The sequence below is a fragment of the Lytechinus variegatus genome, chromosome 1 (genome assembly GCF_018143015.1).
Source record: "Lytechinus variegatus isolate NC3 chromosome 1, Lvar_3.0, whole genome shotgun sequence".
NCBI classification, from domain to species: Eukaryota; Metazoa; Echinodermata; class Echinoidea; order Temnopleuroida; family Toxopneustidae; genus Lytechinus; species Lytechinus variegatus.
Window position 1 is genome coordinate 76,674,489 of NC_054740.1, and position 22,033 is coordinate 76,696,521.

Here is a 22,033-nt window from a genome sequence, read left to right on the forward strand (position 1 = left end):
CATTTTAACGATATAAATGACACAGACTCAGAAAAAACGATTGTCTTTTTATTTCGCTGGTTTTCCATTACATCGCTACCCACCAGTGTTATTCAATCATTGTGGTCCATCATGTTCAAGGAGGAACATGCATGTTAAAATTCCGAGATCTTGTCAAGCTTATTTCCAAATGGCAAAGGATAGAACTTAAGTCTTGTATTTTTTCTGGTACAATCGCCTTTGTCTTTCTTTCTGCAGTATTGATATGACTATCGCATAAAAGAAATATGATTTTGAAAATTCTCACTCTTAAATGACTCAAACAGTAAAATCTTTGGCTCATACAGCATAGACCAACTAGATTTGTATCATTTTAATCTTTGAACACTTACATGTACCTCTTTAATGATAATAATAATAATAATAATAGGCATTTACATAGCGCCATCTATTTAGAAATATTCTATTCCAAGGCGCGTTGTTATTATCATTACCCCGGCTTTAGCTCGAGCTGCCTTTCGGTGCTCATGCATTCAAAGAATTACTCTTTAACATTTGCATATACTCTACAGGGCACCAGGATTTTTTTTCTCTGTTCTGAGTTTGTTTGAAGCATGTCAGAAATCGGATTTTTTTTTGGAGATGGTCTTTGTCAATAGTGGTAAACTTTTTCAACGTTAAAGCCTGTAGTAATTCTTACATAGATGTAGGCCTACCTCTTTTGAACACCGTGATCTCCATCCAAAATCCTGTCCTTGTTTCCGAGTAATCAGAGGTGAATACGACCCACATCTCATTGTTACGTGATACAACGTCATCGGGCAATTCGTCACCAGACAGCTTGACTAACTGCGACGACCTAATCTCCGGATCCAAACCCGAACCGATTCTGAGGAAGTCATATCTGTCTTCCAGATGAAAGGCCTGAAAACTTGCCACGATCTGATAGTTGTTCGGTCCTGCAACAAGCCACTGCATATTCGCGTCGTTGTGATAGTATCCAGGATAGTTTGGAGAAACGATGGTTAAAGATTCACCGTGATCAACAGTACTAACTTCACTGCCATTTGCCACACCTAAAAATAAATGTCATTCATATGCTCATTATTTTCCGAGGACAATTAACTACCAACGATTAAATCAATCTCAGGTTTTTAGTTTGAAAAAGTCGGTAGTGTTTAACAATAAAAATAGAATGTAAACCGTTTGAATGCTGAAAGAGTGTAGAATTAAAATGACCGAGTGAGAACTTCTTGCGGGATAAATTGCAAGATTTGAGGCCTGGGCTGGGAAGTGGTAATTACGTTTTTCACAGATATACTGTTTTGAAGAGTTGAGGTCTTGAGGCCTGGGCTGAGAAGTGGTGATTACGTTTTTTCCCCCAGAGATACTGTTTTGAAGATTTGAAGAAGTAGGTATGACTCCGGGTATTCTATGACCAAACGGACGTTCTACGTGTATGTGAGAATGGGAGAGATTTAAGAGTTCAAGCAGACACATCTTTCTTTCAAGGAGCAGATTTCTTAAAGGTATTGTTTAACTTTGTGAGCAGCCGATTTAAAAAATTCTCAAACCAAGATGAAACATGTGTACAAGTGCATGTATTAGAACTAATAAACCCTGAAAACAACCATTATTGAGAATGAAAAGCTAAAACTACAAGGCAAACCCTGATTTAGTAAATAGGCGTCTTATAGACACCTAAATAGTACACATAAGTGTATGGGATGAAATTAAGATGGTGTTTCCGGTCACTTTATATTTCAATTTTTGAAGCACTAAATAATCATTTTCGAATGCAATTTTTTCAGGGCTTCATTTTTGGAACATATCAAAGACACAGGTGACAAGTGTGACCTTCTAGCTCAGATTTTTTAAAAGTCAAACCAATGTTAACCAATCACTTTAAGTGGTTTTAAAGTCTTATAGATTGCTGGGTATAATGAAGAACTTTTGCACATTTGGATAGGACCTCTGTCAAGCTTTCGTTGAAGGGTATTATTCCCCCAATCTTACGAGTATGGTCAGGCTGCGTGGTCACCCTGTAAGCTCGGTGAGCAGAGGGCGAGCGGTAAGTGTCCAATGTAGAGCCACTAAATTGATCCCAGGTAATAAGCACATTTCATACATTGAACGTCTTCGCCACCTTCAATTGCCGTCACTCAGTTACAGAAGAAATAGAAGTGACATGATTGATGTCTGAATGGTTATTATGAGACAAATATTTTAATGGTTATTATCAGACAAGTTCTGAGCTTTTCTGTGGTAAAACATGTGGTCATTCCTAAAATCTAGAGAAAAGATATTCACGTCTTGATGCTAACCGAGTGATATATAGATGTGTGGAACAGTCTCCCGGGAGACGTGTGTTCAGTGAATGCATTTAAGAATAAACTTCATAAGCATTGGGAGAAGATTGCCTATGATTTAGAGTGATTCTAGTTTTTCTAGTGTTTTCATGGATTTGTTTTTCTATCCATGATACCCTTGCCACCCCTCCCTTCCAACACAATTAGTGCATCTCTGTAATTTTGTCTAAAGGAGAGCAGCTGCTGGTCATCTCTTCTTTGATCGATGAACAAGCTTAGTCCTACAACATCGTTGGAGTAAAGTACAGTAAGTGAGTGAGTAAGTAAGTAAGTAATAATCCTTGGACGCACATCCATTTACAGTATTTAAAACTACAAAGAAATTTATAGAGAAAACAAAAGACAACTTCCTGCTCGAAAACCATGATCTCAATCCCAAATCCATCCCCGGTGATAGAGTAATCAGTAGTAAAGTTTGGACACATCTATTATCATAGGAGATCACATCTCCAGGTAGAGAAGAACCTGTCGCACTAGTTGCGATGTTCAGCCCGAAACAAATGCTTAAAATGTCATAGCCCAACTTCACACGTGTGGAATTTGACTACAGCTTGGGTGTTCTCAGGTCCAGATACGAGCCACCCAACGCTTGCATGATTTGGATAGTTTTCTGGGTAATTTGGTGATGTAATTGGACAAAGATTCCCCATGTCCATACACGCTTACTTCGTGAGGAGAAATTTCGTCTGAAAGGATTTTGCGAATTACAGAATCCAGAGAAGAAAACATTCCACGGCTTTCATTCCCAGCATTTCCGGTGACTGTTTAAAGACAAACTATACATTGATGTAATAAAGAAACATACGTTCCGTTAGACACATTTACCTGTAATGTTGGCCGGTTCATAGACCATGATTTCTATCCAGAATCCGGTCGCCGTGTCCAAACCATCAGAAGTAAACTTCAGCCACATTTCATTGTTTGTAGATACAACGTCTTCTGGAAGCACATAACCAGTAAGGATCACCAGGTGTGATGATTGATCACTCGTGTTGAGACCAGAGCCAATAATCAAGAGATCATGGCCGTAACTGAGTTCAAAAGCGTGAAAAATTGCTACTATCTGTGTATCTTCTGGTCCGGACACAAGCCATTCCCTTCTTGCATGGTTCATGTAATGATCTGGGTAGTTGGGTGACAGGATAGTCACCGAGTCACCGGCACCGAACCCAGTACTTGATACCTCAATGATGTTTTCATTATCTGATAGATACCAAAAGTAAAATTGAAATTTGGTTGACCAGAATCTTTCATCGAGTGGTTAAAGAATCACATCCTACACTACTTGATCAGTTTTACATTCTAATTTCTTAATAAAACGTAACAAAGTAATGTTGATGGAAAAGCATACCATTTCAGTTCAGTGAATCGCTCACATAAGAAAAACAATTTGCTTCGGGATATTTTTTTCTTCAGTTTGGCAAACCACCATTACCCTGTTGTCAAAGTTTTTTATTCGCCCCAGGTATACTAGGTCTTACCATGGACCTACTACAGTCTGACACACACGCACACACACACCCTTACAAACACTTTCACACACACAAATCATTCTGCAAAACGTGTGGTTTGAAATATTTGATACCCTTTCGATTGCGAACAAACATGACATCACAGGAGTACTATCGGTACTAACGCTCGAGCATTCTCTGAAGGCATATGCCGGAAGCTTTGGTAAAGGGGTCAGTAATGTAAAGTATCTCGAGTATGATCGAACATAACAATATTACAAAAGCGTAGTAGTCATTGAATTCATTTTACCCATTAGAAATAAACTTTTAAATATGGCATTTTCCGACTCTTGGGATGTAAATATAAATATTTAATCGTTATTTAAAATAGTCATTCGAGCGATTACTTTACAAATTTAGTAATTGGTTCTTAGAAAGCTACAGACAAAAACCATACCCTGAAATTTTCAGCCCACTCCTATCTTAAGAATGACTTTTATGTTAACATGACAAAATTATGCAGATATTGAATTTTGATGTACATGTACAATCAGTAAATGTGTGCAATGCAACACGGTTTCAGATTATATCCACACAACAATAATTTTGGCGCACATACATTCATATAATCTAGGAATGGAATGGAATAGTGACATGTATCTTTTTTTTTTTTTTGGGGGGGGGGTTACCAAAGTAGCGATATGAACCCACATTTTATTTTATCTCTCTGTGGATTGACATTTAAAAAAAAATAAGACAGAATCGCCCTTTGTCAGAAGGTGGTAATACATGCGTTTTGGAAGTCTTTCGTCCTTAAGGTTACCGAATACATCAAATGTTTCCAGACTGTCAACAGAATATTAGGAAGGAATTTCATCACTGCACAAAAAACATACCAACGGATCCCATGGTATCCTGAATCCACCGAGTGTATTGTGAAATCCTGGCATAGACCCCAGGGTAATTTGGCTCGGCACACCCGACACCCCAACTCGTAGATCCTACCAGATGCCAGCGACCATCAGAACCCTCACAAGTTAGTGGGCCTCCGCTGTCACCCTTGTCGAAAGAAACAATATTAATAACAAAAATAAAAACAGCTTGTGGTATACACGATTATCGTTTTCTTTACATATTAGATACTTGAAATAATCAACGAAATGTCTTAATTAAATTGTATTGCTATGCAACATAAGAGGTATATCATGCCAACGAAGCCATTATATTAGGACGCGTATTAAGTATTTAGTCACCTCGTCAAATATACATTCAAGAGGGTGGGTGCGTCTCAAATAGGTTTGAATGATAGTCATCACAAAAGAAGTACAATGCAAACTCATCTGGTAAGTAGATTGTTGTAAATGCTATAACTATCAACTTTATGTCGTATGTTACATGAATGCGTTGCACGCAACTATTGTTCAAGTATATAGGAGATCTGCACCAAAATGATATCTAACGATAATTTCTTATAATTGCTGTTCTGAATATCTCTTCTTGTGGAAAAGTTTTCATGATATTATTTCTATTTGATTGATTTCAGGGGGTGGTAGTAGGCATATATCTATTCATATACATTTTCCATATTCTTTGCCCTGGGAGGCGGGGGTGCTTAAGCAACCCCCAAATTTTCCTTGGATGTTCTGTATGCGTTATTTTCCATTGGCAGCAACCCCTGGAAATCTGGTAGGTATGATGAATGACAAAAAGGTAATGAAAATGAACGACGTTTTGTAGGACCCCCTCCCGCGCGCCCCAACTTCAGAATTTTTCTACACAGTGCTTGAAATAGGGCTTAAATCCACCTTTTTCAGAACGAAATATCAAATATTTTCAGCTCGCGCTTCGCGCTCGCATCATTGATTTTCATAGTATAAAATATATTTTTTTTAAATGCCCAGATTCTACTGACTAAATCTAAACATGTGCAGGCATGTTTTTTTCAGATATGCAGTTTGTTTTTTTACTATCTAAAAAATACATAAATTTTAAAGTTTTAGATCAGAATATCGAAGATTTTCTGCTCGCGCTTTGCACTCAAATTATTAATGTTGGAAGATGCCCAATTACTCATCCTTTTCCTGATCGCTCAATTTTTCTTTCCGCTAGCGCTTTGCGCTCGCATCAATCATTGTCAATTGCATAGTTATATACTTATCCAGTTCATTATTAGGTGTTCAGAATGTCTCGTGTTTAAGTCTGAAATTTTAATTTCGTTTCTGATCGCGCTTCGCGATCGCATCACTTGTAAATTTATATAACTTTCCTGTTCATGATTACAAAAAGTGCTCAGAATGTTCAGTTTAATTCAATTGTTGAAATATGTATCGTCTTCATGGAAAACTTCAAACAGTCCTTATACCAGACCCATTTTTTATCAGACCCGAACCTAAATAAAAACATCTGCTCGTGATGATCGTGCTCGCAGTAATTATTTGTTACATACGCATCGGGATCACAAACTGCTTAAAATGTTCTATTTTCAGGACAAAAATACATGAAATTTTTAACTCGCACTCCGTGCTCGCATTATTTCATTTTTGAAATATGTATCGTCTTTATGGGTAACTGCAAACAGTCCTTTAACTGAAAAATCGTTCTCAGGGCCCTCTTCATATTGATACGTGTTTTGAGGGTAAGCCCTTTTAAAGGCAAATTGGTTGTACTAAAACCTCCATAATATAACTTTCATAGTTTACCTGACAAGAATCAACTCCGCCTTGAATATAGCCTGCACAGATCTCTGCTTCTTCGACAATGTTGTATTGACTATATAGGTCAGCACATACATCATGTTCAATGAGGTTAACAAATGCTTTCTGAAGATCGTTGGAAAGGGAACCTGGTAACGATAGTGTGATCATAGCATGTTAAAATTTGTTGTCATTTCTTATGAAATGTGATCATTTGAAAGGTACGTTTTACAACACAAGCTCCAAGGTTATCTCACATTCTCTACGGTCAACCCGTTGGTGATAAAACATTTGCTCCTGCGACATTTGTTCCTGTCTTAGGGTTAAAGTTAGGACTGTAATTTAGTTTTTGGTTCAGAATAAGGTAGGGATAAGGATTTATTTAGTTTTGGGGAATAGTTTTTATGTTTGACTTGACGTCCAGACTTTCCATAGGAGCAATTTTTGCTGGTCATGATAAATCTCTATGGGGGCATATTTACTCAAACCTAATCGTACAAATTAGTTCATTAATCGGGATAATCTCAAAAGATCTTTGCTGTCTATTTTCTGCCGGACTGACCAAATTCATTGTCGTCGGAAGAGAATGACGCATTTTTAAAAAAGATTTTATAAAATTCTGAATGAATATGAAATAATCGTGCTGAATTTCTAAACTTGTGTGAATGTAATCATTACATATACAGATAGGGTAACAGTGGGAAATACCTTCTGAGTGCATGCTTCCCCATCCTGCGATCCAACATCGACTGTACGCCATTGTCTCGTTTTGTAGAGTAGCTAAGCAAGCTGGTCTTACATAATCAGTGAATTCTACAGGTTCGGATAGATGAAGTAGTGCGATGTCATTTGCTATTCCATTGAAAGCACCGTAGTTGGGGTGGACAATCACCTGGTCAACATCTCGCTCCACTTTGGACTCGGGATCTTCCAAAAGGTGACGGACCCCAAGAGTAATGCTGAAATCACTAGGTTCCATACCATCTCCACTACCTTCCTCGTCATGCCTATGAGTGAAGAACGAATGTCAGGTGCATGAAATATGGAACCACACACACTCTAAAAACAAATCAGTAAAAAATAACTAGTTAATAGGGTCAGCTGGGAACAACTATTATTCTAGTTATATTTGACTATTTTCTAGTCATATTTCACAAGAAATGAGTTATTTCTGACTAGAATATATGTCAGAAATTCGAAAATCAGTGATTGCCATATCAGTTGCACCCAGCTGACTACTAGTCTACTCAATTTGAGTGGTTTGTTTTAAGAGTGCATGCTGTTTTTGTAAGTGTTATCGTTTTATAAGTGGTGATACAATAAAGATGTAAACATTCAATGTGGTTGAGCATTGTGTTTTCACATGTTTAAATTGCCAATGAATGTGTCGAATTTGTATTTTTAGAGAAATCTTTTGAAAACGGTAATGAAAATATATAGAGAGAAAAAACAGCGATTCATTTGATACAGAAGCATTTGCCAAATACATTTATACTTAATTAGAAGCGATTTACTGCATGTGTCATTGCCTTTATTGCACAAAAAAATATTGCCTAAAAACAAAAAACCAGGCTAAAAACCAGAGTAACGAAGACATCAGTATCATGACAAATCAGCAACAAACAAAAAATGGAATGACTGCTCCCGAGAAAGGAAAATTAACAGCTCTGCTGTGAAACTGTAACTCGTCAGTATATTCTTTAGAAATAAACACTTTTTTCAAACCCTATTTATGTAAGCAAATAGCTGGGAACTTATGTGGTAGCCATATCTTGGTAATCATTCTCAGTAAAATATAGCGTTTCCTTACTCTCGTGCATACTGTATGGTGTACAAGTTGGTCCGATTATGATGACGAACTATATCATTTACATAGCACCATATATATGTCTATTTAAACTTGCATTGGCGCAGGATCATCCATTTGAGTTTATTACTATTGTCATCTGCTGAATACGCTGTGTTTTGAGACATGATCTGAAAAGTTCAGTGGAACGGCGAAGAGAAATAGATGAAAAGGCGCGGTCTCCATCCCCTTAGGTGAGTGATGGGTACATGAAGATCCATGATGAAGAGCGACAAACATTAGATGCGCGCAAGCTAGGACGTCACGACGTTGATCTCTGGGGGAGGTCACATATCCCATGTAGTAGGTCCATGCATATCCTAGAGATAAACGATGGTGGTTAGCTTTGAAAGTCAGAATGATTTTGAACTCGACACTGAACTTTATTGGAAGCCAGTGGAACTCGATCAGAATAGAGGCGAGCAACAGCATTCTGTAAGCATGTACTGGAGTCTGTCCAAGTATAATGGTAGGAAGACCAGCCAGCAGACTGTTAACCGAAAGCAGACCTAGAGGCGATTGGGGAATGGATTATCCATTCTGCTGCAGAACGTGTAAGTAGCGAAATTTATCGCCGATTCTTTCGTAGCTGGTAGTAAGTCGCGTGACGCACAGTATCTTTGAAATTCTATTGTCATCTCAATGCACTGGTTGAAGAAGACCAGTGTGTTGGATCAGTTGGTAACTGATACTTTGCTGAAACTGGAATACATTGAGTAAATCAGACTCCAGTTAATTTTTTTTTTTGGTCCATGCCAAAAATCAACTGGCACAATAAAAGTCTAATGATAGCCATTAAAAAAATCTCGTTTTCCTTCTGGCATGTCTGGGACATCTAACGCATAGCACAGTAGAGCAAGCACTTCCTTTTCATTAGAAGGTACACCATTGTGGTGTCAGTGGTGAGGTGTTGACACAATAAGCTACTTACAACAAAACACAATAGACTACTTAAAACATCCCATTGTGTCCACTTCTACTTGGCTGATCATGAATAGCACAAATCAAAAGACGCTTAACTAAAAAAAAAAAAACATCACATGTACAAGTGCATGTGAGACATGAAGGCAAATGCTGGAATGGTAGTGACTGAAATCTGAAGAAATGGATTTCCACCTTTTTTGACAATAGGGTTTCCAAAACAGAACGTCTAACGTCATCGACAGTCCATGCACCATTATAGTCCATATGACTCAATCAAAACTCAAATATACTACATGAAAGTGGATATACAACAACAAAAAACAGGGGTCGCCGGTCGCCTATATGGGGCGCACCAGAATACTTACGCGCAGTGAGCTGCAGTCAAGACCCATTGATTGCTGATCAGAGTGCCACCACAGAAGTAACCTCCCATCCGAACAGAAGCAATCCATGGGAATTCCCCTAGATCAGTATTGACTCCTCCCACTATCCTAGACTGATAGTCATCTACAGCAGGACGAGTGCCGCACATTGATTCTCCTGTGAGATCTATAGACATGAAAAACGTGAATATGGAGATGCACATTACTTATGCCGTCAAGAATTCAGAATAATGTCCGCTTAAAGGAACATTCGTTGAACACTGCAAACAGTTGAAAATATGTGAAAATGGAATGAATGTCCTTTTTGGCATGTGACTTACCGCCTTCTCCGCCAGCGCAATATGATTCATCCAGATTGTCGTCGTTGCTTAGTAGTCGACAATTAATCGGCCATTCTGCATTCATTGTTGCTTGGAAGGAGTCTCGACATGCCTCTGTAACTTCTTCACATAGGCTCCTGCAAGGACGTCGAGTAGGACCGCCATGTGGACAATCAGCAAAAAGCATACCACAGAAGAGAAGCAGAAAGTCTTCATGACATTCTTCCATGATGGTTGTTTCTTCAATCAAACTGATTGCACTATTAAGGTCTCGGGCTGATGGGTTTGGAAAGTAAGTCCGATTGTAAGAAAGAACTTCTCCGCATCGAGAGAAACGGACATCACTACATTGAGCTGGAGACAAGACAAAATATCAATAAATAGATAAATACAAAAACTGCCACGTTGGAAAAAATGTATACGAATGCATTTATCATTCAGTGATAATAGTGGACAATATGTTTTTGATTTCTTGCATTCCATTGCTATTCACAAATTAACAAATTTAATGAACGTCATATCAACACTTACGACATAGATCTTCGTCAGAGAAATCCGAGCAATCATTTTCCCCATTGCAAATGTCATCAGACACAATACATTTACCATCTCCACACGTGAAGTCACACGTCGCATTATCTGAAAGAAAAGAATTGATGATTGGTGAAAATACCGTAAATATAACAAGTTTGCTGAATAGTTTTATACATTTTGAATTTCTTTTTAAATCTTTACGTTGAGCACAATTTAGCATATTGATTGTAGTGTGCAATTATGATAATGAGATCTTTCCAGTTTAGTTTATCAATGTCCATGTAAACTTTTATCAAGAACAACAATAAACTGCAAATCTCTTTTTTAAGTTAACCAATCTTAGGTGCACCTGTCACGTTCCCATAATTATGTTTCACAAGGTTTCATAAAAACCTACCAAAATCGTGTCTTTTCTTTTTTGATCGATTAGAACCATTTTCATTTATCGATGTTTTAAAGTCAGTTGAGATTTGTATAGTTTTTTAGAAACAACAAGTGTTCATCTCACCCGCTGACCTATCTTACGTCACTTACTCTAAAGGGTAGTATTAATGTGCTGAGCCTGCTATGGACAAAATGAGATGTGCTGTTAATTCAGACTGGAAAAGGCGATTTTTTAAATGCTGTGGTAATTGTTGCAAAAGTTTACGACGCTTTTCTCTTAGAACCCCGACCAGAGCTTTTTCATTTATAGACGTTTCTATGTTGGCAAATTAGAAACGATGCAGTGTATACTTTTAAGAGGCAAACAACTCACAGTAGACCTCTTAAAATAAATTCATATCCATTACTAGTTGCTAAAATTGGCATGATTTTCCACAAGGTTTAAACAAGTTCGTAACGAACGTAGAACCTTTATTAAAAAAAGGTCTACATACAACTTCAATATTAATAATACATACACACTCACACATTTACCCTGTATACACACACACACACATATATATACAATTATATATATATATATATATATATATATATATATATATATATATATATATATATATATATATATATATATATATTTATATATATATATATAATTATATATATATAATTATAATGACATTGTATATACTCCTGAAGAAGACGGACGTCCGTCGAAAATTGGCATTGAAAGCATTACCATTTATCTTCAGCATATTTTGTTACTATATATTATATTAATATATATAGTTTTTTACACATATGTGTGTGTTTGTGTGCATATATATATTTATATATAGAGAGAGAGAGCTAGGGGGAGGGTCAATTCTACATGCATTAACAAAAGTTTAATAATCGAAAATGGAGAATATTTGGTTCTTACCAGATACTGTTGTTTCTTCAGCCTCGTCAGTTGTTGTCATAACTTCTGCAGGAGTGGTCGTTTGACTGCCTGTGGTCACAACCGAAGTGGTTGGTGCTGCAGTTGACGTCGGCATGGTAGTTGTTGCATTGGTCGTTGCAGTGGTGGTTGTTGCAGTGTTCGTTGGTAATTCGGTGGTTGATATTGTTGTAGCAGCAGTTGGTGTGCTAGCCGGTGGCGCTACAGTTATTATTTCAACATCGACGGAAACTGCGGTAAGAGGAAGTCAACAACAAAGATGTAAAATGTGTTAAGATTTGAAAATGAAGACGAATATATTATTGCGAACCCAGCTGAGTATGCGTTATGTGGGCCCTGGTGCCCACTTCATGAAAGTTGTCAACACTGACCGAATTGTCAGTGCTGACTATTTAATGAAACGTTCACCTGCTTGACAGACTTTTCCTTCTAATGTCTGTCAAATTAATACAAAATGTCGTTGCTATGTTTTGTTCATAAGTAATTCATTTAAAATCGTATGGAATCTGAATATCCAGGCAAAATCCTTCACTTGAAATAAATCGGTATACTTTATGTTATTGTTATAAATTGGACAAAATCTTTCATTCATTGGGAATATCTAGGATGTTTTGGAAGACTTTGTGTATAATTTGATTGATGGTAACAGGAGTTACATTATATCAATAACATACCTTCTAATACCGTTGCCGAACCAACAGTTATTCCAATGGCTACCAAGACACTTGTTGAATTCTCTTCGGTGGCTTCTTCCAACACCGTATTCACAATTTGAAGAGCTGTCGTTTCAATCTATAGACAGTTACAATATGAAGGACATGAAGGATGAATGGCATCAGAGCAGCTAAAATTTTATAGATACCTTTAATCGTGGACTCAAATTTATAATATTTGTGCACCTACAATGCGGGGGCTACGGTTTACGGTGTATGTGTTCAAGTTATCTAATTGCGTCTTCGGGCTTGCGATTAATCGTACGAATTACGCACAACATAATGTTCCATGCAATTCTTGCATGGAACATTATGTTGTGCGTAATTCGTACGGTAATCGTGCGAATTCCTTTTCGTTGTAGTATCCTCACCCTCTATGCATAAATGACACGACAAATTTGCATAGATCGTTAAGTTCGAGCTGTATCGGTTTTATCTCCGGACGATTTCTATGAACCTCGAATGATCAACCAAAAATACTATTTACAAAAATACATTTTATTCTAAAATCGATCAATGTACGACTATCGCCGCCTCCCGTTCGGCGCCGTATGGTGATCGTATGAAAATACCTACACTACTACAGAAAAAGAAGATATGACGAAATCGTTAAAACTAGGATAGTAATAATAACAACAACAGCAAAAAACAATAATAATATCATATAATATAAAATAAATAAATTCATATATTCAAAGTTCAATTAAAAACCCACCTCTTTCAGAATGTTTGATTTAGTCACTCGCGCATACAGACCTGTACTAGGTGTTATGCGTATTTAAGAAATGTACTATTGTTATTTATTATATAATGATTTTAATAAGAACAACAATAATAATAACAATGAGACCATAACGCCCATTATCGTATGCAATCCGAGCTAATACTAAAGGTATTGTACGATGTGAAGGCTGATTGTGCGAGGGTCTTGCGGGCTCCGTATAGGCCAACGTATTCCAAAAGCGGCGTTATTCTGTAATCTTCATTGACTATGCATGCAGGATTGCAAATTAACTTCAATGTTATTTACAAAAAACCGCTTGTTTTGAAATAGTTCAAAAGATTATCTAACTTTTTTCTTCATTGGTGATTTCAACTTTCAAGGATATTTATAATAAAGCGGAAAACCAAACACATAGTTCTGAAGTTAATGCATGGTATTGGGTAAGCAGATTAAAATGTGAAGTATATGTCCACACCATTTTTTTTCTAATTATGTATTATGTTTATATTGTATACATTCTGAATTATTTTGTATATTACAAACAATGTAAATATTTTTGATAATGTATTGTTAACGCAGAAATAAAAATAACACAAACAAAAACAAACAAAAACTTTCAGGCCAATGAAATGAATACATTTTATTTTGAAGAATAAAAAGTCTATAGATTAAAAAAATATCGTCAGTATATATTTCCAAGACCAATTCTTATATTGAAAAGAAATAGAACGAGTCTAATTTTCACACACACAAATTATTGCTCTTAAATGAAGAAATTACATAAACTTTTCACACACAAAAATTATTGCTCTTAAATGAAGAAATTACATAAACTTGCAAATAAAGTTGAGCTGTTGGACCTGCCCTCGTTATGGTGCGGTCACATTTCCCCTCCGCCGGCCATACGGCGAGTCGAAAACAGCTACATATAGGTGGTTTGAATAAAAATGAATAAAATGTCTGTTTTAGACTCGCCGTAAGACCGCCATAGAGGAATTGTGACTGCGCTAATAATGCTATCACGAGCACTCCCTCCTCGAGCTCGAATGCAGTTATGAAAATTTTATGTACTTTTCTTTATATCTCTTGACTTCTTAGGTATGAGGTAATTCATTTGACTCGAATCTGTATAGGAATTTCTGCCTTGCACAAGCAAGTCATAATCGTGATGTAAAGGAAATGAAAGGGAGAGAAACCAATTTGAAACAAACCACCAGGCCAGATTCATGGTCCAATTCACACTAAATTTTTGTGAGCTTCAGTCCGACATCACAATACTTTTACGTCTATTCATATTCATACAAGCACCGCTTCCTGAATAGACCACAGAATACACTTTCCGAGTTGCTACGCATTTATTTACTCTGTCAGAGGATTTCACCGATACATAAAAGATCGCACCATTTCCCCCTTCTCTGGCGTCCCTGGCAACATGTTATAGTATGAAAGGGTGAATCAACACGTTGAATTTAAAAGGCTTCTCCAAAGTAGACAGATAAGTCGAGTGATGTTTGCATTAAGTGGACATCCAGGTCATGCATAGTGATTTCTTGCGTGAATACGATTTCTTCTATGATAGAATGCCTTTTGTTATGTCGTATCACTCATCAATGTATGTTTACATCACTTAACTGTCTTCGGTTAAATTTGAATTAACATGAGATGTATCTACAAGACAATCTTTTGATTCGACTATTGCGAGTAGAATACAAATAAAAAAAAATGTCGCCTTGATACCACAAATCAGTGAAGCTTTTAGGCGATGTAATTTTTTTATTTGGTCAATGCCCGAATTAACATTGCATTTATTACGAACAAAACCCTTTAAATCTCGTTATTGGAATACGTGGATGCAGTATATACACTCTCAGGGAAAAGTTTTTCTAAAAAAATATACTTTTCACTAGATTACCAAGTTTCGTTCAAGCCTGGGAAATTTTGCCAGGTTATGAAATAGTTAATTCCTGTAAAACTTATCGGAAGAGATGAACGGAAACAAACTCACATACCGATGGAATTTTACAGCTTAACATTTGAAATATACAACTCTCAAACATTTCAACCTCGAAAATTTACGCATTTTTCGGCTTGTGATTGTAAGACACCCATGATAGGATAACGGAATAGGTAAATCAATAAAGCACATTTTAACGCCCGTGAAAGTAGGGGTTTATTGGCAAAATACTTAACCAGCCCGAAAGGCTCGACAGTTCATATTCGTTTAACCTGATAGATATTAAGTTGCAGGCACATAGAAAGCATTTATATGCACAACACAGTGCTAATGAGAGGGCTGATGAAATCACCCCAGTCACTTGTTTCATGTATCATATTACATGAAATGTATAAAAAGTTGTCTTCAGTGTAATGACAAAATCAGTTTGTTTCGCTTTGCATTTCATAACATTTGAAGTGCGTGACATCATCGACTCTTTCATTTGCATAACCCTCCATCATATAACTGTCTTATAAAAATAAGCAAAATCTTGAAATGTTATTAATTTCTTACTTCGCATTGAAGGTTGACAAAATTCCCAGTGCTGTATTATAAAGTTTTAATTTCCTATATAATCTATAATCAAATCAACTTTTTGATAGTATGATCTTGACCTTTGAGATATTAATAGTAACGCTGCTGAATAGACAATTATATGCATGTGGTAAAATGGGAAAAATACATATTTAACAGTAGGCCTATACCATGTATAAATTTTTGCCTCTCACCTGTGCTATGAGGGATATGGAAGAGTCGACTTCCTCATTTGTGCTGCCGGAATCTGTTTGAGTATCTTCGATTAAATCTTGGATATCTAGAAGTACCACATAAAAGTTGACGATAATACTCCCAGAGCTGAAAAAATAATTGAAAATGAATGAATGAATGGATAAATGAATATTGATAGACGTAAGCTATCAATAATATAAGAAGATAAAACAAATAGAGAAGAAGTATACAAAAAGAAAAGGGAGAAAAAATAATAACAAAGGGAAACAAATTGAAAAAAAACAGACTCATAACTGACTGTAAGAAAATGATATTTGTGGATTTTATGAAAAATAATGTAAGTCTGCTTGATCAGCCCCGTACCTATTGAAATGCAACCAAAACAAAACGTGTTATATAAGTGATGCAGAAGTACAAAAGCTTTTCGTAATTTCTGTTTTTCTTCTGTCTATATTAAGTGCCCAGCTCCCTATTCACTCAAATGGGTACATCCAACATCCCATTACCAACCTGAAACCAGTGACATATGTGCCATTGTAAACATCAGCATACTCTCCACTCAAAAATACTGCATCCATCTGAAAATATTCAACAGAATATGGTGATGTGTCAACAAATCTTATAGAACAATAGAAATCTTTCTAGGATCTGCGTCTTTGCACTGCATGTATCTTTCCGTCTTTTTCATCTGTGATAACATTCTCATTCTTAAAGAGATAATCCCGGCTGAAAAGTAAAATTCAACAAGCGAAAACAGTCAAAACTGTATTAAAATGTGATACATATAACGAATTTATCAATCAATAAATCAATAGCATTATTTCAGTGAAACAGTTCTATTTAATCATGGCTTCATGAATATGCAATAGTGTGCTGATGATATTATGTCCCCAATCACATTTTGTTTTATTGAACGAAATAATAATTCTTGCACATTTTCATAAGTTTGTAAAATATGTTCCCTGTGTAACAATATGGATTTCAGTATGATTTTCTTACACATTAAATCAATACTGCAACCTTGTTCACATTTTTGAAGGACGATGCTTAAAGAAATGTAATTTCAAATAATAAAGTACAAAACAATAATTAGGGAAATGACATCATCAGCCCGCCTATATTGCATATTCATGAGGCATGCATGGATCTGTTTCACCGGAATAATCTATAACTTTTTTTCATTCTCCAATTTTGATGAAATACACAGAAGCTAAGCTTGAAAGGTCCCTTGAAATGTCCCTTCGCATCCTCTTAAATCCGTTCGTTATTATTTTGCTGGAACGCGTTGGAATATGGTTTCTCGTTTTTAAACGAATGATTTCATTGTCTATCCTAAAGATTTACTTCTTTCATAAGACAATTAAAAGTTAAAGAAACTTACTACAACGGTAAAGTTGGTTTCTAATTCTTGATATTCCTCCGACGATGAGTCGTTGTAAGCTTCCGTAAAGACTTTATCACCGAATGACATTGATCCAGAGACGTTTATACTTGCTGGGGGTGGGAAAAAGTATGCATTGATAAATATTGCAAATGAATTTCAAACAACGTAAACTTAAGAAAAAAAAAGTTTTGACAATAATATGCAATATTTAAACAATTGTTGTATATAAATATAAATTTACAATGTTGATTTCATATTTGATGGTTATGATTAGGCCTATATGTGAAATTCTTTATCGTTATCAATAACAACCTTAGCAGCAAAAAGAAGAATAATGATTATTATGATATTAACAATAATGCTGATGATAAATAATATTATAATTAGTACTAGTTACACTATCTTTACCAATTATCACAGGGCCTAATAAGAATCAAAATGACAATTATAACAATGATCATATATAATAATGATAATAACAACAACAATTGAACATATTGACATTCATGATGATTATATCAATTATAATCAGGGATAATGATAATGTGAACAATTACGATTTAAAAAAAAATGATTTCGCACTCGTATTTATAACTAAGACTATTAAAGACAGAAAAAAATACTTACACACAACAACCTCTTCAATAAATACGGGGTCTGTAGGGGATACAGTCGCCGCTAAAAGAAAATAGGATTTATTAAATGTTCCGTTATAATGATGGTAGTGCTTCAAAGTTATGATGCAAGTTTATGATGCATAACGTTCATTGTATTCATAGTTTTCACTATCAACTCTTTGAAATTCCTATTTATTGAACGTTAAATTTGCATATCAAAGAAAGAAAGAACATAAATAATTGAAATACTTTCCTTTATTGTTCATGCCCATGATTCATTTTTATTAGTCATTTGTTTCAATACAGTAAAGAGTGCATGAAGACTTTATGAATTTATAAAATTTACACAATACAGTACAATTGATTAAATCTATTTTACTTACTTTCTTCGCCACTGCTGACAACTGCAGAAACAAAAGAGTAACAAAATATTGAATTACTTGATCAGTTTTTATTATATCCAGTCAAAAAGTAATGGTTGCACACTTTACCAGATGGGTATATCAATGTAAGAATTTATTAGAATGTGTCGCAGAAGGATATTACACGCGATGGCATGAATAAACCTTGCGTAATTTAGGAGGACCAGGGTCGAGGGGGTAGAAAGAGAATAAATGAGAGAGGAGGGACAGTTTGAAATTTGACAAATATTCTTATCTATTTTCACCCCTATTCACATAAGGTGCAGTCAGTGCATCGAAGTCTACATAAAATATTGTATAGTTCATGAGCACTAGACTAGACACAAATTTAAAGTAAAAATATATAGAGGGCTACGAAGAGATTGCGAGTTTCGTTAAGATAATATGATTACCAAAAAAAAAACCTTACCGACAACGACCCCGGCGATCACTCCGCAGATTGCTATAACTGCCAACGTAATACCAACCACGATTGCAACAATCTTTCCTTTTGACCAGTTCCTCGTCCCTTTTGAATCGGGGACATCAACTGGGGTAATATCGGTGCCCGTGTTCCCCTGTTCAAAAATGTAAAACAAAAGTCATCAGAAAAAGATAAGACGGTTGACATTTTTAAACCGGTAATTTATTTTGTTAGAATTGCTTCAACTACATGGAACATGCTTCTTGGGTAAGTTTTAAACTTAAAAAAATCCTAACTTTGTTTTTCGTATTATTCATGCATGAAAAAAAAGGAAGAAAGGTTATTATTAATTTTGTAACTAAAACAAAACACAACTTTATTTTTGTGTTTTGGTCTTTGATTTGAATAGGGCCTATTTGTTGTAATATTACTGCAAGAGTGTTCTGATTTTTTTTTTATACATTTTGATTAGTGAGAGCACCAAGCCTACTAACATGACTAATGATTTAAAACAGTATTTCTTTTTTAAGGGCTACATTTTACAACACGTCAAAGGAAGGGCCTTAATGACAGGGACTGGCAGCTCAGATCTTCAGGAGTAAATTAAATGTTAACCAAATGTTTCAAGTTCATTATAAAGTAACTGCGAAGCAATTTGCGTATTTTTTTGTTATCAAATGAGCTACCAGCCATGCATGTATCCTTGCTTCATATGTTTTCTTTGCAATTTAGAATTTAATTTGATTTTTCTTTTCTTGCATAAATAAAAAGAACAACGTATAAACTGAGTATAATAAAGTTTATAGTCTTTCGTAGAAGAATTTATAGAATATATGATTTTTCAAATAAAATATTATTTTATATTTTCCATCGGTGTTATTATTAGTTATGATGTAATCATCATCGCATTGTCATTTTCATCATCATCGATATTAGAATTTGTTCTTAGCTCTTGTCACTGATGATCACAGTCTCAATATATGTAATAGGTTTACTTAAACGTTTTTACGATAAGTGAAACCATGTTTGCTTTCTTGTATCGAGGTAACCCTATCCATCTTATCCTGCTTATGCAAATTTCTAACTAGATGCTGTCATTATATATGTATTGATTTTGTCTCTTCTGTTTTCCCTAATAACTGAACAAATTTGTAGTCTGCTTTCAATCGTTTGAGCTAGCAGTGATTGACTTCCACGCAGTCCGCATAGTTATGACGTACTGCGGCATGGAGAACCAATATGGAAATACTAGTCAGACTACATTTAACGGCAAAGAGTATATAGCGCACATGTACAATGGTTTCCTCGATTAGATAAATTGTATTACTGAAAATGATAATAATAACGGTTAAAAAAAACAATGATAAACGATAAGAATAAAAATAATCATAGACATAAGCAGGGGCCGCGGAACGGTTTTAAAGGGGGGGGGGGGGGTGACCATGCAAAAAATCACAATCATTATGGTCATTTTTACGTTTATGTACACGGTTTTGGAAAAAAAAAGTGGGGGGCTGAAGCCCCGCCCCCCGCTTCCGCGGCCCCTGATAAGTATGATGATAATAATGATATTAATGTTGATAATAACAATGAATATGCAAAATAGTGATGATAAAAACTATCACATTAAAAAAATAAATGACAATTGCGCATTCTAGCAAAAAACAAGTGATCAAATCTGTGGGGGATATATCAGATATAACAGACATATTTCATTCATTCAGAGGATTGTGGGTTTCCTAGGCATAACTTGCATCCCTAGGCATAACTTGCATTCAAGATATTTGCGGGCCTTGCCTTAATTTTTGCCTTGAAAATGGGTTCTCGTGCAACATTTTCCACACTATTTAAGTCCGATTATGTACACAGATTAATTAGCGCAATATCATAGGCCCCTAAGTAGAAATAATTACTCTGGTGATGTTAGCACTATATGCCAAAGAAATGTATAAATAAATCGAATTTAATACTTTAATCCATCTACAAAAATGTTGGATTTACAAGGACGATTTCTCTCTACCTAATGATGGGGACAAGTTTGCTCAACACTTTCAGCGTGCCTTGGCATGAAGTACAGTCTGCTTCGAAAAGGAAAAATCTACTGAAATATATCAGACCTTTTGATTGGCAAACAGAAAAACTACAAATGTTTATATAATTTCATTTAAGGTGGCTTATTGCAAACTGTATTGAAATAGGAAGAGTGGTAATTATCAATATCCATTTTTTTTAGGCCAAAAAAGTTGAGGCCCGTATTTTGAACTTGGGTCGAATTCAATCTCTGGCCTTAACTCTTTGGTTTAACTCTCTAACAGTAAATTTATCAGCCCATTCAACACTTAAACGATCCATACCTATCTGACTATCTAAAAAATAGTGAATATTGCCAAAAAATTGTGTTTTTTTTTCATCTTTAGTACCCCCATCCTCCCCCATTTCAAAAGCGCTCCGCGGACTCCGATGTTAACCGTTATGGCATGGAGCAATCGGTTTAACCTACCCGACTAGAAATAGTCTCCGGAACAGGATAGATATCAGCAGACGAAGATGGCCTTTCTATATCGTGTACAGTAGATGACGTTTCACCTGAGACGGTAAAGATTCCCCTTGGAGATCTCTTGGTAAAAACCCGATCATCCGGCAACTCGATAGGCGGCAATTTATCTGGTCTGTATACCGGTTTATCCGGGACCGGATCGTTCGGATTTATAGAGGAAATCGGATCTCCATGGGATGACGCGGGTCGTACGAGCAAAGTTCGGGTAGTTTCATCTCCCCTGCAAAATGAAATGAAATTGGAAATTATAAACCACTCAAGGTGAAACTGAATAATATGCATATTACATAAAACAGATGATTAAATAATATGATCTAATAAAGCATCACTAAAGACGATGTATCATGTCTATTTCATGGAATTTCGGTTCATTTTATAGTGTGACGGATAATCGACAAGATCATTATTCATCCTAGCATCTTCCTGTCTGCCACCAAAAATGAGCATATGTTGGTGATTTCTAAACTATATCTACAGTTATGTGCTTTTACGAAATAATATTCTCGGGTCATACCAGTACGTCCTTTTCTCACGTATCGTTTAAATGATAATCAAAGAACCTTTCGAGTGATCAAATTCAAACTTGGTTCAGTAATTATGTCGAAGAATGACGATGATCTATTTATTTTTGGAGGTGTCAATATCAAAAGTCAAAGTGGAAT

At 35.7% G+C, this 22,033-nt stretch overlaps 1 protein-coding gene across 1 annotated transcript in view; it reads right to left on the reverse strand.

Annotated features, from left to right (window-relative positions):
- The window catches only part of LOC121423493, a 161,372-nt gene that overhangs the window by 134,805 nt on the left and 4,534 nt on the right, over positions 1-22,033 (reverse strand). The window contains 17 exon segments of the mRNA XM_041618845.1: positions 696-1,055; positions 3,174-3,551; positions 4,696-4,858; positions 6,499-6,641; positions 7,201-7,499; positions 9,628-9,811; positions 9,966-10,319; positions 10,497-10,604; positions 11,809-12,057; positions 12,501-12,618; positions 15,988-16,114; positions 16,499-16,566; positions 17,370-17,482; positions 18,000-18,050; positions 18,373-18,393; positions 18,821-18,968; positions 21,315-21,591. Of these exon segments, the coding sequence (XP_041474779.1) occupies positions 696-1,055; positions 3,174-3,551; positions 4,696-4,858; positions 6,499-6,641; positions 7,201-7,499; positions 9,628-9,811; positions 9,966-10,319; positions 10,497-10,604; positions 11,809-12,057; positions 12,501-12,618; positions 15,988-16,114; positions 16,499-16,566; positions 17,370-17,482; positions 18,000-18,050; positions 18,373-18,393; positions 18,821-18,968; positions 21,315-21,591 (3,161 nt within the window).